This window comes from Lepisma saccharinum, chromosome 14 (assembly GCF_977018435.1).
Source record: "Lepisma saccharinum chromosome 14, izLepSacc3.1, whole genome shotgun sequence".
NCBI classification, from domain to species: Eukaryota; Metazoa; Arthropoda; class Insecta; order Zygentoma; family Lepismatidae; genus Lepisma; species Lepisma saccharinum.
The window spans coordinates 16,645,724-16,662,272 of NC_139242.1; the positions used below are offsets into that span (position 1 = coordinate 16,645,724).

Below are 16,549 nucleotides of genomic sequence, written 5' to 3' on the forward strand. Positions count from 1 at the left end.
TCTGCCTAATCAGAAAAATAAAAACATGTTTTTTCTTAGCTCCAATCTCACAGTGTGTACCGTGTCTTTTCTCTTTCACTATAGAAGTTTTATGAGGTACGTGTGACATTTGGGGCTGGGTAAATGTTGAATGGAGTTTCATATGGTAAGTAACGTGCATAAAACCAGCCCTCATCCTCAACAGGAATTTCCACTTCGAACAAAGTATTAAGAATTCTAAATTCGAATTATGTAAAAATGTATTTACAAATTGTATTATCTTTTCTGAGGACATTTGGTAAAACTAAGTGGTAAAATGTGCAAATGTTCAAATTAGTTATTGTGAAGCTCTGAACCGAATGGAAACAGCTGGTAACTTAACCTCACAAAAGAATCTCTAAAATTAGTTTTGCAGAAAATCAAAATATTAAGTAGTATCTTCCATAAATACTAAAATATATCTTAATTAAATTCATATTCAGCTTTGTGTTTAGTGTTTCACAAATGAAACCTACCTGCTTCAGTGTTAGAAGTTACAGTGACATTTACAATCTTATCACGGTATTTTAGGACATGTAAATCCCTGTTCAATATTTTTGATTATGTCAATTAATATACTACGGTTGTGAGCCGTGAGATTTGAGTTTTTGTATTTAAAAGTTCATAGGTATCTGTCGGCAAAATGAAATTTTAGCGAGACAACGAAAGTTAGGGGCGAGAGTTCAGGGTCACGGTGACGGTGGTCCCCAAGGTTCATTCTTTACGTCCCACCTGTACGAAAATGGGCCTTATTGAATATCTTCGTTTCCAGTCGGCAAATATGCCTGAAATTTGGACAACCGAAGCGGCATGTTATAAAATACACCTGGATTTAATTTCAAGATGATCAACTGAATATCAAGGACACAAGATCGAATTGGTTATAAAAGGACAAATCATGGACCACCTACAAATCTGAAATGCTGGAGTCAGGAGGGCGGAAAGTTAATCCTCCCATACGTACCTGAGGACACGCGCTGGGCCGGGTGAGGATGAGGATAAAATGCAGCCGAGTTGAACAACCTTGCCGGGGAAGGATGCGAAATTACCTTTAACGATATTCCAGCCAAATTTTCAAAAGAGGTATAAAACCATGGTAATTTGAAACATCGACACCGTTTACCGCGATTCTTGTAGTCAGAGCACCTCCGTGTATCGTGGACTAAGTTTTTTTGCGAATATCAGCGTGTGATTGCCAGTGAGTTCATACGAGTGTGCTTATCTCAATCGCTGGAGGAAGTCGAAGCCAGACTGTGGTCCTGTTATAATCTCACGCAGTTTATAGTTTTGTGAAACGAGGAACATCAAAAACCATGGCTGGCTAAAAGGATAAGAGAAGAGGGGGACGTCGGGTTCCCAATTCCCTAACGACGCCGCCACTACCATCCGGCGCGACGCTACAAGCAAACCAGCCGACACCAACACCATTGACGTACCATACCGTGGAAACGAGCCAACGACGCCGCCAACACCATCAGTTGCTATCACCCAACCAGCCAACGCCCAGCAGTAACGATGGAGAGTCACTCGACGTCTGAGATGAGAATGCCCAGCCGATGTCTGAGATGAGAATGCCCAGCCGAAACGACGTAGAGCCGCCCAACGCTCGAGAGGAAGGAACTAAAGCCGATGTTTGAGGGATGCCCGCCACATGATAGCGACGAGCCGGGAAACGCCAGCCGTCGGAGAACGATGTCAGAGCGAAGGAGAGATACGCTACGTCGAGAGGAAGTGAAAGTGCCAAATATCATCACCACCGCTCATCGTCGAGGTTGACATCCGAAGGAACGTTTTTTCGTCACAATGGAACCTAGTGTGAATTCCCGTACCTAGGAAAGATGGACCACCCGATGACGTAGCAGAGTGGTAGAGTATTCTTCTGTCGTATCATATCCACATATGAACGCATTGTTTTCGCTCATCGCGCTACCTCAAGAACTAAAGCCATATTGATTCGCGATTTTCGACCTGATTCGGAACGCCCAAACCTAACTTTCGTGTCTTGAAATTGAGTACTGTTATAATATAGCTCGTTTTTTGTGTTTGTTTTTAATGGTCAACATTTAAATATAAAGCTCCTTTATTGCATTAAATTCTATGGTAACTTGTCAAAGTGTGCTCCACGGTAAAGTAAATCGACGCCCATTCGTTTGAATAGCTAATCGAGGGTTGACTGTTTAGTCTTTTGTTTGTTGAATAATATGTGTTAAAATTTCCCAGGTCGTGCAAGTGATATTTGCCTTTGTTATAGAGTTGTAATGTAATTTTTGCTCGCGCCGAAGGCTAATTGAGATATCCCGGCAGCTAGAGTTTAATTGTGAATTGCGTCACGCAGCGAAGTTGTAATTGCTTGAAAGAACGCGAGAGGGCTTGTGTAATTACCCCCGTCCAAGAGAATTGGTAAATTTGATACTTGCTGCCTAGACGCTAATGTTCATGTAGAACGAAAGGTTTAATCACGCCGACCGTTAATTTTGATAAATTTTTCTGGTACATATCTAATTGTAAAGAGCACAGGAGCAGAGATTAACGACCCAATACAATAAGTTCATGTTAAACAAAATAAAGGGTAATTTGATTAAATTACGAGCCTTGCATGTATACTTTTATGTTGATATGCCCCATGAAAATGAATGAGTGAGTGAATGGTCAAATGCTTCAGGGGGAGTTATACTGTGTTTTATTTTGTATATATCAGATTCCAATACATATATTTTTACCGTTTATACGAGTTATCATTTGATGTTTACAGGTGCTAGGTGTGTCAGGTACGATGCTATCTGTTATTATTTTTGTGTATCGACAGGTGTCAGGTAAAATTAAGGTAATATATTTCAAGGTATTATATCCCCGCCCCCGCATTGAAAGAGTACCATAACTGTCCAGAACCCGAACTCAACCTGGATCGTTTGCTATCGCATGAACGGCATTTGTTGCCTAGTCGACGAGCGATATGAAAGCGGCTGACCTTGACAAGTCTGCGCAGAGAGAGAGGGAGATACATTTCCGCTGTTGCCACCTACTCACCGTTCGAGGTTCTCGCCATTCTTTCAAAATAAAAAAAACAATGGCTTACATTCGAACAATTGTAAATTGCCGCTGCACGGCTATTATTGCAACAATCGATACCAATCCTGCACGAGTATTACCAGAAAGATTTAGACAATCGTATTGTGCTGTAAATTAAATGTGTAGAATCTTGAAAGTACGTGAAAGAAATTAAATATTTTATTGACCATTATTATATAGAGAAAAAGTTCTCTTGCGAGCCGATTTTTATTAAATTAGATTTTAAATAACTTCCAGTGAGAAAGTTACAAAGAAAACTCCAAATTTTAAGTTCGTATAATATTTACAGCGATATGTTATTTGGTTACTGAGAAAACGAGAGAAGAACTTGATTCATTCTTTCGCGGCGCGGCAAAGGCAACTTCGTTTGCCGCAGATATCATGCGCCAGTCTTGTGCCACTCGCAATAACAAAACAACTGTCTGGCATGCATAACATGAACTGAAAATAAAAAAATAAAATGCCATTTACTTACATAACGCTCATTCCGTACTGCTGTCAACCTCGTCACTTGATTCAAGTTCTTCGGAATCCGTGTCTTGCAAATTTATAATGACCTTCTCGATGACATCATCTCTGACTATTTCACGCTGGAAGTCATCTTCTTGTATTTTTTTCTGCGTGAGCCACACAATCTGCCCACTCGGAAACACCTATTCTGTCTATTGCTTCGTGAGTCAGTTTCTGTACGTCGGCAATTTTGAAAGTCTTGTTCTTGTCAGCTACGTACCCGTTCACCTGGGCCCAAATCATTTCAATCGGGTTGTACTGACAATGATAAGGTGGGAGACGAACAACTCTGTGACCATATTCTCTTGCTATTATATCGATTTCGTAACTTTTGTGAGTTGGTGTATGATGTTTCACCAACTGCAACAATTCTGCTCGGGTTTGCGTGCTTGTGTGGGGAATGTTCTTGTTACAGAGCCATGCCATAATATCCGCCTTCCTTGTATTCGAACAAGGCGTTTTATCCACTTGCAAGGAATGTATGCTCGCGTTGTCCATTACAATCACGGATTCGGGAGCGAGAAACGGCAAGAACTGCTCGCAAAACCACTTTCGAAACACGGCAGACGTCATTTCTGAATGATAGTCAGTACTGCTTGTTTTGGAGCGGAAAACCAATTTACTTTGGGCACAAAGCCTGTAGCAGCTGAACCAGCATGACACACTATAAGACGAGCACCTTTTCCTAATGGCACCTTTAACCCACCAGAACCATCACTCATTCTCCAGCAGCTCGTCTTCGTGTGATTCTGGTTGACCCAGGTTTCATCTAAATAGTATATATTTGCAGTACCAGCTTTCCTGATTTCGTGCATGGTTCTGAGGAAGATCACTCTCGCAGCTACAACATCACCCCTCTCCATTAAAAATTTCCTCCCGTCGTTGCCTTTCCTATATATGAACCCAATGTTTTTCAAAATTTTTAACACTGACCACGTACTGCCTGCAAACCCGATAGCTTCCTTCAATTTAGCCCTAAGTTTCACTGCAGTAGGAAATTCGCCATTTGCGTACATATCAAATATAATATTACGCAATACCCCTTTATCAAAATCGTCCAAGTGCGTAACATTCTTTCGTCGATTACGACGTTTGCCAGGCGAGCGAAAAGAAACCGACCCTGTATCGCCGATCGACGACCTGGCTTCCATCGCAATCGTCTGAACTGTACGCAGACCTATCCCACATGCAACCGCTGTACGCTCCTGACATTTGGCAGCACTGCTCCCTGACGAACACGAGGCACTGTCTGCACTGCGAGATTCACTTTGGAAGAACTGATACACTTTGTACACCATATCTCGCGCTTTTTTGTGTAGAATACGACGCTTAGGTGTTTCTGTAGCCATCTTGCACACGTATATTGACAAATTTTTGAGATCACACTGAAGAAACACGAACAGTCACAACGAAAACCAAACCGATTCTTGCCGCTCATAAAACAAAAGAACGACATCGCGCGTTTTGCACGGCAGTCTCCACCACCTCCTTTTGCTACTGCGCATCGAGGCTTGTTCAAGGTCAGCCGCTTTCATATGGCTCGTCTAGTGCGTGGTAATCTTCTACCGTTAAAAATTTAACAGCCTGCTTCTTAGTTTAGAAAACAGTACACAACCGGTTTTTTATTCAATTTGAATATTTTATTATGCATAGAGATAAATAATGATTATAAATTACACTTAGTTATGCCATAAATATGTTGTTTAAAACTGAATCATTCAAATTGCATTATATCATGGCCCTTACTATTTTAAAAACGGTCAAGATCATATTTTTAACGGTACTTGAACGACATCGAATCCAAGGTGCAACTAAATTTTCAAAATAATAATAATAATAAAATTTAAAAAAATAAAAAGCGTCCAGGGCACACTCCCTGCCCAAAAGTAAAAACGAAGAATTTTAGTTCGTCACTTCTCCAGTCAAATTTCTACAGGCTGCTTTTCCCTGAGTCCCCCCCCCCGAAAGAATTTCTGGTGGCGTCCATGTTGCAAACGTATGTAGTGTTTGGTGCATGGTAAACAGTAAAAAAAAAAGTATAGTGCTCCCCTGTGCTTTGCACCACTCCATGAAAGCGTATAGGGGGGTCTCGGCCGAGCTGGGGTGATGTGATCAGCACCACGCCCCTGGCCGTCTTAACCGCCCAGAGTATCCTCCAGGCACTCACGCTGGGTGGTCGCCGGAGCCGCTTAAACAGGTGGAAAACGTCCCGGTTTTTAACAATTCGCATGTACGAAGTTCCAACATATATTTCGCTATTCAAATATAAAATACGCAATTTGGTCATACTCTACAGCCGAAAAGAACCATCGTTTACGAATACTGGAAATTCGCTAACAATGAAAAATATACACACTCACGCACAGCGGCGGTTCAAGGAGCCTAAGGGGCGCGCCAATCCTGGGTATCCCCCTTCAGTAGCGCCAAAACATTATTTCTGATTACAAAAGCGTGGCTGTTTCTTTTAGAAACAGTTGCATTTGTGTAGACAAAAATTATTTGAAGTACTGCTGCATAATATACTAAGTAAATGCTAAAACATGTAGCAATATAAGCTAAGAGATTGCTGTTATTTTGATTTCATTATATAGCCACTAAATAAACACATACCTGCAATTAATGCAGTGGCGTCGCGTGCACTTCGCATACGAGTATTCACAATAATGGTTTTGTACTGAATGCAGATTTACTCCTCATAACAGTTCCATTTACTTTCAACAATTTTCCCCCCAAAATCACGCTATATTTGAAGTAATACAAGAAGGACCTAGGAGAAATTGTCCTTCTCCCCATTAAAATCCGCCAGGTTTAGCGAATTGTCGCTAAAGTTTGCAACTATGTAGCACAGACCTTTTCGAGTCCCCCTTGACATGCCTTGTATATGCTGCACTCTGGTGCCGAATGTAAGAAGTATTGTCGCTTGCATCAGTGTTCGCACAGTCAAGTGAACATCTTCGGGGTATAGAGGCCAACAGTCTCTTAGCTGTCAGCTCTATGCAACACGCACAGCAATTGTGTTCAACACCCTCCGTGGAACACCGTGAGAGTCAGTGTTACCAACTATCTAAAAAAGTTACCAGACGTGAAAGAAGTCTTGTCAGAGTAAATTGTGTGTATATACTCGTACATCAAACAGTATTTTTTCGAATAAATAAACGTATGTATGGGTGTGTGCATTTAATATGTAGTACGTAATTTAAGACAAATACAGGAGTGTTCACGTGCTCATGCGAACATTATCAGACGACACGCCTGAATTAATGTGTTCTTTATTAGTAACACTTGAACTATTTAAAGAAACAAACCTACAATTTTTCGTCATTAAAACTGTAAATGTCTGGCATGGTCATGTTTTATTGGAAATTAGGGGAAGGGGACCAGGGTGGAAAGTAGTGGGCGCTAAAACTCCACCTCGCCCGGGTAAAAATGTTACCTTGAGTTGCCCCTGTTCACTCACTTTCTTTCTTTCTCTCTCTCTCTCTCTGTCTCTCTCTCTCTCTCTCTCTCTCTCCTTCTCCTTTCTGAATATAGTCTTGATCGTTGAGGACCTGTTTATCCTGCATGTATGGAACCACGCATTACTGAATCAGGGTTGCCACTTTCACACTTCGCTGCCAAGATCATAATTTGTTTGGGGTCCACTTTATGCTCATATAGGCTAATCGCAACTGCTTAGAGTGTTAAGAGTGGAGACCAAGCCACGGTGCAATGTGCCTCCGCCGGGAATCGAACCAGATGCCTCTTGTTTAGGACACGACGTTACCACTATGGCATCGAGGAGGCTCTATATTTCTCAGTCGGATATTATATTAACATGCTATGAAACACTTTCACTTTACCCTAGCTTACCCGAGGGGGAAGGGGGATTGTCACGCCCATCACCTCTAGATTTTAGATTTTTCAACTGAAAATTTTCGTAAAAAATTTAAAATAAATTACATCGTTTCCTAGGGTGTTCTCAGTATTCTGTATTAGTTTTGTTGATATAGAGGAGCTCGGAGGCAAAATGCTTTTGTTGGGCCTATCAGTGGCCATCTTTGAATAATTGTCATTCGAGACAATGGTAGTATTTTTTGTAATTATTATAATTAATATGTAACTGCACCTAAATAAACAAAAAAAGCTCTGATGAAAAATTTATATTGTTTTTACGAGTTAGTGAATGGTAAAATATGTGTGTGACACTCATTCAATAATTTGTTATTAATTTTTATTAATTATGGTAATTTTTGTAATAGTTAGGTATAATTAATAATTAAATAAACTTATAAAGGAGAAAAGAACAGTGATTAGATAAAATATGTTTCTTTAGTTTTAGTGATGTAAAAAAGGGTGGGCCTGTGACCCCTCACCTTCAGGTAAGTAAGTTTAACGTACGGCATGGGTAAGGTAAGGTGGTGTTTTAAGTTCACTTTATGCACAGTAAGGCTAATCGGGACTGGACCTACAGTTTAAAGTGGGATCCGAACCACTTGTGCCTCCACCGGGTATCGAACCCGGGACCCCTTGATTACAAGGCGACGACGCTACCACTGCGCCATCGGGGAGGCCCTGGGTAAGGTAAGGGTAAACACATATACGCCAGGTTGAATCTTCCCCTCACAATGTGCGTTTATAATTATACACACAATACACGTGTCACTTACCGTATGCTTTTGCATTGAAGGTAAGCTTCGTAATTGCTGTCCAGCATGTGCTTTCACTCCTCTCGACTGGCAAGACAGGGGAGTAACCAGGAACTTCTTTTCGGGTGGGGCCTTCCTTTTCTGAAAGAAAAAAAGAGTGTTCGTGGAAAATAACACTGAAAAAGCAATTTACAATGTGCGTAAATAACAGAAAGAAACTAACGCTCTAGCATTCATAAAACCCGAAGGTTTATGGCTGCAGCAGCGTAAGCCTCCATCTGTCCCTATCCTGGGCAAGATCCATCCAATCTTTTCCGTCCTTACCTATTTCCTTTAGGTCTATCTTCGTTTTGGTCTTCCTACAGGTCTCTTACCATCAGGTTTCCCAAGAAAAATTCTGTAAATTCTTGTCTCCTCTCCCATTCGTGCCACAAGGCCTGCCCACCTAAGTCTTCTAGATTTAATTATTCTTATAATAACTGGACATGAATACAAATTATGCAGTTCTAAATTGCGTAACCTTCTCCACTCACCTGTTTCCCCATCCCTTCTATAACTCATAAATTATTAATATAAATAGATTATTTAGTTCTAAATATTATAAATTAGTTCTAAATATATACAAGTTAGTTCTAAATATATACAAGTTAGTTCTAAATATTGTAATTTAGTTCTAAACACAAAAAAGCGAACAGCTGGTTAGTGTTATAACATCTACTAGTTTCATCATATAATCACTCATCCTCATGATCGCGATTGGCCAACAAGACAGAAAAGCGACGTTAAATAACAGAAACCAAATCAAGTGAGTGTATAATAAAACTGCCCTGGTCAGCAACCGTAGTGTCTTTTTTATAACATGAGAACAAGGCTTATTAGTGTTATATCCATAGGCGTAGCTACGGGGTGTGCCGGGTGTGCCTAGGCACACCCTAATGGGCTGCTTTATCAAAGAGAAGAGAATTAAATACAGAAATTTTAATAAGAGAGAAAATAAGCAGCAGTTTGTAAGAAGTTGAAAATGTCATTACTTGGTACAAACGTGTGCATTATCGCTGATGAATCGAGTGTCTATAGATTTTCGATTTTTTATGTCATTGGAGAAAGAAGATATTTACTGAATTATACTTTGTACTACAGCGCTTTCTTCTATACTTGTCACAAGACGTGTGAGAGAGAGCTTTCTCCAAGATTACCCAAGTTAAAACTAAATTAAGAGCAACTCAGAAGCAGGATAGATTGGAAGCCCTGCTCTTGCTATTTGTGGAACAGGAAAAAGCTTAGTCTATTGATGTAAATGAAGTTATTGATGAGTTTAAGAACATTGTACCGTTTGACAGACGTCTCTTGTTATAGATGACGTGTATTTTGATGTATTTGTTTGTAACATTGATGAACATTTTGTGTGTGTGTAATTTCTATGCAATTTGATTTTTTTCTACTACATATATTCAGAAATTTTTAACAGTCATTTAGTGAATTTATATTCCTTTACAAACATCAGTGCAGTTTAAGAGCCAAGTGATTGTGTTGCAAAATATGCTATTAAGAAGGTACAAGACCTCATTTTTTTTCTTTGTGCACACCCAAATATAAAGTTCTAGCTACGCCTATGGTTATATCCCACCCATAAAATGACAACCGATTACCATTTTTGTCTTTTGTCTTAGTGGCTACATTGTTCTGCATATGGAATTTATAAAAAATAAACAAATAAATGAATTAACACACATTAAAAGGGATATTTTCATGTATAAGATCGTGAATTATGATACTCTATAATTGTGTACTGTTTCAAAGACATTGACAAATATTAATGAAATAACTATTTATATTTGTGGCAATTCAGGACATACTAATTTTACCCCTTTCCCACATGAGTTCAATGCAAGGATACTTCCGCAAATATCGATTGAAAAGTTTTCATCATGTGCAATTCTCCATTAAATGTTTTCGCCGAGTCGTAGTACCTTCGTTTTCTTTGTTACAAACAAGTATTGTTTGCACATTACATGTAGGAGGAGAGTTGCATCTACATTTCACATTGGTCAGCTCCTTCTACTTACTTCTGGGAGCGAAAGCTTGTAGGGTAGTGTTTACCGTCCAGGACTGTCAATCTGATGGTCGTAGGTTCAAACCCTTCCGGTGGCAGAAAATTTTCGTAAGTTTTAGACCTATCCCATTGTGTTCATTGTCCACGCCGTGTGAAACGGAATGATTCAGTTTGGAATTAACGATGGGGGGAGGGGAAATATTAAATTGCAAAGTCTCCATTTCAACGAACCGAGAATTGGACAAAAATTGGATAATTCTTATAAATATTCAAATTACATTCATGTTTTTAGTGGTATAATCGCAGGTAAAATCAAAGATCTTACATGGAAGATTTTACCTTGCTCTGAACTAAGCCAAAAGGCATTTCGAACCGATCTAATACATTTCAAAATGTTATTGAATGTTTCATGTCGATAATTTGACCAATGCATCAATTCTTGACGCTGAGACGATATTTTCTGCAACTACCTCTTCTCTTCAGTCCCTTCTGTTCTTCTCTTCTCCTTCTCCTCTCCCCTCCTTCTGCTCGCTCTGCTTTTATCTCATATCGCCTTCCCTACTTTTCTCGCATCTTATCTCCATCCCACTCATCTCCACCTCGTATCTCCTCTCCTGTCTTAGATTTCCGACTCCACTGCACTCTTCTCCTCTTCTTTTCGTTCTTCTCTTTTTCTCTCCTTTACTTTACTCTCCACTCTCCTCTTCTTTTCGTTCTTATCTTTTTCTCTCATTTACTTTACTCTCCACTCTCCTCATCTCTCATCTTTGCTCCATTTTCCTCATCTCTCCTAGAATCTTTTTTCCATTTTCCTCACTACATCTCCTCTCCTCGTCTATCCTCTCTTTCTTCTCTCCTCTACTTTTCCTCTTCTCCTTTCGCTCTCTCTTTTTCCTCTCTTTTGTCACCTTTCGTTTTCTCTCACGTCTTTGTTTTTATTTCTTTCGCGTATTTTATAAATATCTATTGTGCATGTGGCAACCCTGAAATTGAGCCTAACTCTACACGCAACCCACCAACGCCTTGTGTAAATTGGGTTGCCTAGTTTAAAATGTCGTTGTCCTAAAACTTTTGAGAGACACTGTACCATCGACTTTTTCATATTCGAAAAATAGATCAACGTATACTTTTATGGAATTATTTTCCAATTTATTTTTTAGAATATTTATCACGGATGTTTTCGTTTCACGCAAGAAACTAAGAATGTCGCAGCCTGGTTCCGAAGTAAAAAATAAATCCTGAATATGACGGTTAAATGCAGATCTAATTGGTTTTCGTTCATCGGATAATTTTACTTGTTTGGAAGTAGAAGCTTCGGTTCCTGGATCATCGATTTTTCTTTTCAATGTTCCTTGTTCGGTCGATGGTTTGCAAATTTTCAGGTGTTTACTTAAATTTCCAATGCTGATCATCTTTCCGCATCGAGCACAAAGCTTAGAAGGTAACGAACGATTTAAACTCGAAGCTGTTTCGTTACATCTTGCCCTGTGTACCGTTAAATTGTTCCTTGAGATTAGCTTCCCACAAGTAACACATTCAGTTTTATCATTTTTACGATTAAAACTGGTGGTGGATGCCATTGCTTTCTCCAAAATCACAGAAATCAAAAAGTCTAGTATATAGCGATACAATTTTCAGGTATGTTATTTTATATAGCGTTAAAAAAAAATATTAAATTGCAAATATCTCGAAAATAGTAAGAGTTATCGAAAAAATATATCGAAAAACACCCCCATCCGGTATCGTTAGATACCCCCTGTCGATTTTGGAGGTGTAGAATACGTGTACCAAGTTTTGGTGGTCCTGAGGTCAAGAGGTAAAAAGTTAACCCACCCACTCTCCAAAACTTTGATCACTCCTAACTTTTGAACGAATAGTCGTAGAAAGGTCGAGTTTAGTGCGTTGGTCGAGTCTCGGTGTCCTCTGTCCTCCCATACCAAAATGAACATAGGTCGTCATGGAACCAAAAATTTTCCGAAAATTTTCCAAGTCCTGCGTTAAATTGCTAATATCTCGAATTTTTGACAAACAGAGGTGTCCCATAGGACCTTTGAGAAAAAAAAAACAAACGTGAAAGTCTACAGAGGTGTGGTTATCTAACCGCAGCCGTTAGAACCTTTTTGGGTTGGGCACCACGCACCCTGGCGGGGTTATAGGGGCCAGGAATCCTAAAAAAAAAAAACAATTATTATTTGTTTGTTTGCGTCACAATACAGAAATAATGAGAGGCACGCGCTCGTGTGTGTGTGTGTGGCACATCGTTCCCGAGAGGTTTACAAAGGTCACGATATATAAACATGGTCCCGGACTAGGAAAATTACGATAAGGTGCATTCATCCTTCAAGGATGAGATGATGAGAAAGTGCATTTCACTCATCACTGCTTTTCTTCGCTGTGAAACATCGTCAGCGCAATAAATGAGGCGCGGAACGTGGAGAGAAAGTGAGTTTTTGAGGTTTTGGTGGTCGTGGGGTCAAAAAATCAGGGTAGCGGTAGAAGGCATATTTACTGTACTACTAACCTATGTTCGGAAATCGAAAATAGCGACCGGAAGTGGGGTTATCTTGGAAACGGTAAGACTTACAAAAAATCTGTTTGCGGATTTGTCATGTACACCTAAACGTGAGAAAAAGTATGAATAGAACTTATGTTCGGAAATCCAAAATGGCGACCGGAAGTGGGGTTATCTTGGAAACGGTAAGACTTAGGAAAAATCTGTTTGCGGATTCATCACGTACGCCTATACGTGAGAAAAAGTATGAATAGAACCTATGCTCGGAAATCCAAAATGGCGACCGGAAGTGGGGTCATCTTGGAAACGGTAAGACTTAGGAAAAATCTGTTTGGTGATTCATCACGTACACCTATACGTGAGAAAAAGTATGAATAGAACCTATGCTCGGAAATCCAAAATGGCGACCGGAAGTGGGGTTATCTTGGAAACGGCAAGACTTAGAAAAAATCTGTTTGCGGATTCGTCATGTACACCACCTATACGTGAGAAAAAGTATGAATAGAACCTATGTTCGGAAATCCAAAATGGCGACCGGAAGTGGAGTTATCTTGGAAACGGTAAGACTTAGAAAAAATCTGTTTGCGGATTCGTTATGTACACCTATACGTGAGAAAAAGTATGGATAGAACCTATGCTCGGAAATCCAAAATGGCGACCGGAAACAGAGTTATCTTATCACTTTCGCGTTTGCCTTTACGATATTTTCCGTTAAGGTTGCAAAAAACGCATCATAGAATTGTCTTTTTACCCCTATCAACGATCGAACCAACATCAAGATCGTTTGCGAGTTCAACAGTCCATTGCCCGAGGACACCGTGTGCAGCGTCATCCTGGTCGCCGAGAAGTCCTTCGCGTACGACGTGAAGAACGAGAGGGTGACGGAACAGTTTTAAAAAAATTCGTAAAAAAATTGCCACATACTAAAGAAAATTAACATATTTTTTAGGTTATATAAAATATAATGTAAGTTAGTTCGATGCGCAAATAAAAAAAATGATAGGTTAAGTTATATCACTGAAGATCGTAAAAAAAAGAATAGGTCACGTAAGATCGTGATCGAGTAAGATGTTGGCAACACTGCGAGAAAATTAGGCTTATGCCTTACAAGAGAAAACCATTAAGGCGAGCCTCACCGAACCTCACTTTCGGTTTGTGAACTGTCTTTTTGGGACTACTCTAAAGTAGGTCAAAGCACGTAGAGGCTCTCGTGTAAAAAAAATGAATAGGTTAAGTTATATCACGTAAGATCGTAATATACCTACAAGTACAATTTAGATTGAACTCAATGAAGCCTTCTGAAATTGGTAAACACAACACGAAAACAATTTATCTACAGTATAGCTTCTAATAACTTTTTCTTAATTAACTCAGAAATGGCCAAAATGTCACTTACCATGTTTTACACCCGAGCCCTTCAAATATAGGTATTTAAACACACTGGAGAAGTGCAAAGTACTTTTGCATAGAAATCAGTGTCTATAAATCAGTCCGTGCTTTGTAATTGGATGGGTGGCTGCGCTGAAAAGGAAATGAAGATGTGCGTTTCTTCCCGTAACACATACTGGGCCGCAATTTGCAGGCTAACAATGCTCTGGGGTCTGGACCCACATTCCTGTGAGGCTTGTGCGTGTCGTTGCGTTCTCATATGTTTTCCCCTTCATCCATCTCATCACCAGCGTCGCAATTAGCCAAAAGTAGCAGAAAAGCGAATTAAATACACAAATAGATCAATACTAGAGGAATCTAATGTTTTTCCCAGATTAAGTCCACTTTAATGCACAAATAGGACTAATCGGGACTGAACCCCTGAGACAGGGTTTTTAAAGGTCCAGAAATTTTAAATAATTTCAATTCCGGTCCAGGAGAGAAAATCAGCAAATGTAAATTGGTTCTGAACCGTAAAGAACCTTTTATCTGTAAAATATTTAAATTCGGTCCAGGAACCTTTCTTCCGGATGAATTTAAATACCGTCAAGGAACCTTTTCCGAGGATGAATATAAATTCGGTCCAGGAACCTTTTCTCAGGATGAATTTAAATACGGTCCAGGAACTTTTTTCCGGATTAATTTAAATACGGTCCAGGAACCTTTTTTCAGGATTGTTGTTTTTACACAATGTTTTGAGATATTAACTACATTTAAGCTAGATAGGGAGTTTGTGTTGTTATATTTCTATTCCTATACAGTCTTTTTACCTATTTACGTAATAATAACAATACATTATTAATTAATTTACATTTAATTAATGCCATTAATTTAATTTAATGGGGTTATTTTAATTTACCTACTCATTTATATTGTTATTATTTTCGAGACTTGGTTTGGACCCCCCGAAATATATTTCGAGATATGTGCCTGCTGGGTACAAATATAGCTTTCGCCCCTCATAACTTTAATATTGCAAATTCTTGACAAATAATAAGAAAATAACTAAGCAACAATATGTATTCCAATCCCGATCAGGAATTAATTTTAAGTATAGAAGTTTGAAAAGAAAATGTATAGAGGAGGATCAAATTCTCTGATTTCTTCAATTGCAACTAGAACAGTTCCATATGTAAACTTGCCATAAGAAGGTTAATACTGTTTGTACAATTTCAGGTGTCGCTGGACGTGTCTTCTGGTAAAGATCTCTACGGTAATTTTCAACCAGTGCTGCAACGGAGAAGGACGGTCAGATCAGCTCAAGAGGTGAGTGAGTTTCAGTCCTTCACTCAAATTCCAAGCTCCTGAGGTTGTATTCTTACAGGGCAGGAATGATTAGCTTTTGACTTGGTTTTTACTTGATTTCTTAACTTCGTCTTGATGTGTTGAATGGCTTTCTACAGGCGTGACCTTCTTTTAAGGCGCTCAAATGTCAGCCTTCCTGTAGTATATCCTGAGCTGCCATTTTGCAAGCTGACGAGGGCCTGGAGCAGTGGTGCCCATCCCCTCAAATCCAATGGTACATCCCCAGATCATATCATAATCCCCATAAAGTATTTAATTGAGACAGCGTATCAACTACTATCGTATTACTTAAAGTTTTTTTTTTAGTTTTACCAAACAATTTACTTGATCTGCTCCTTAAATTCTTCCTTTCATTCTTTTAACTGATTAAAATTGGTGCACCTAGTAGGCAGTGTGCAGGCACGTATCTAGAAATATGTTTCGGTGGGGGTGGGGATCCGAATCAAGTGTCTCAGAAATAATAATAATAATAATAATAATGTTTAAATTAAAATAATTCTATTAAATCAAATAAATACTAATTACAATATATACATTAATATTATATTATTAGTACACGAATAGGTAAAAAGACTGTATAAGAATAGAGATATAAGATAACAGCGCACATTCATTACGTAGCTTACCTGTAGTTAAGATCGGAATAATTTATATAAAAACAAGTGCCCTGGCAATGAAATTAATGTCAAACAGATGAATAATTGAATATTTATCGAATAACAAAAATGATGTAACATCGTGTAATTGGAGAAAAGTAAGTTTCTGATTAACATTTTATGCATATTATTTTGAGTAGTAGTGTACATAAATCTTCTTTGTAATGTCATTCAATGATCCCAATATAATCTTTGCCTTTTAAAAAGTTCAGAAGAAATTAATAACCATCGATTATGCAACACATGCTAATATTTTCATTACTTAATTTTAGTACTTGGTAAGTCTTTCCGGGGGTCGGGACCCCTGGACTAGGGATGGCCAAACGGATCCGGATCCGTTTAGATCCGGATCCAAAAGTTTTGGATCTGGATT

General features: G+C 39.0%; 1 protein-coding gene across 1 annotated transcript in view; it reads left to right on the forward strand.

Annotated features, from left to right (window-relative positions):
• LOC145998303 (cilia- and flagella-associated protein 221-like) overlaps positions 1 to 16,549 on the forward strand; it is a 113,760-nt gene that overhangs the window by 88,479 nt on the left and 8,732 nt on the right. Inside the window, exon 8 of the mRNA XM_083134706.1 lies at positions 15,392 to 15,481. Within this exon, the coding sequence (XP_082990832.1) occupies positions 15,392 to 15,481 (90 nt within the window). The remainder of the gene's footprint in view (positions 1 to 15,391; positions 15,482 to 16,549) is intronic.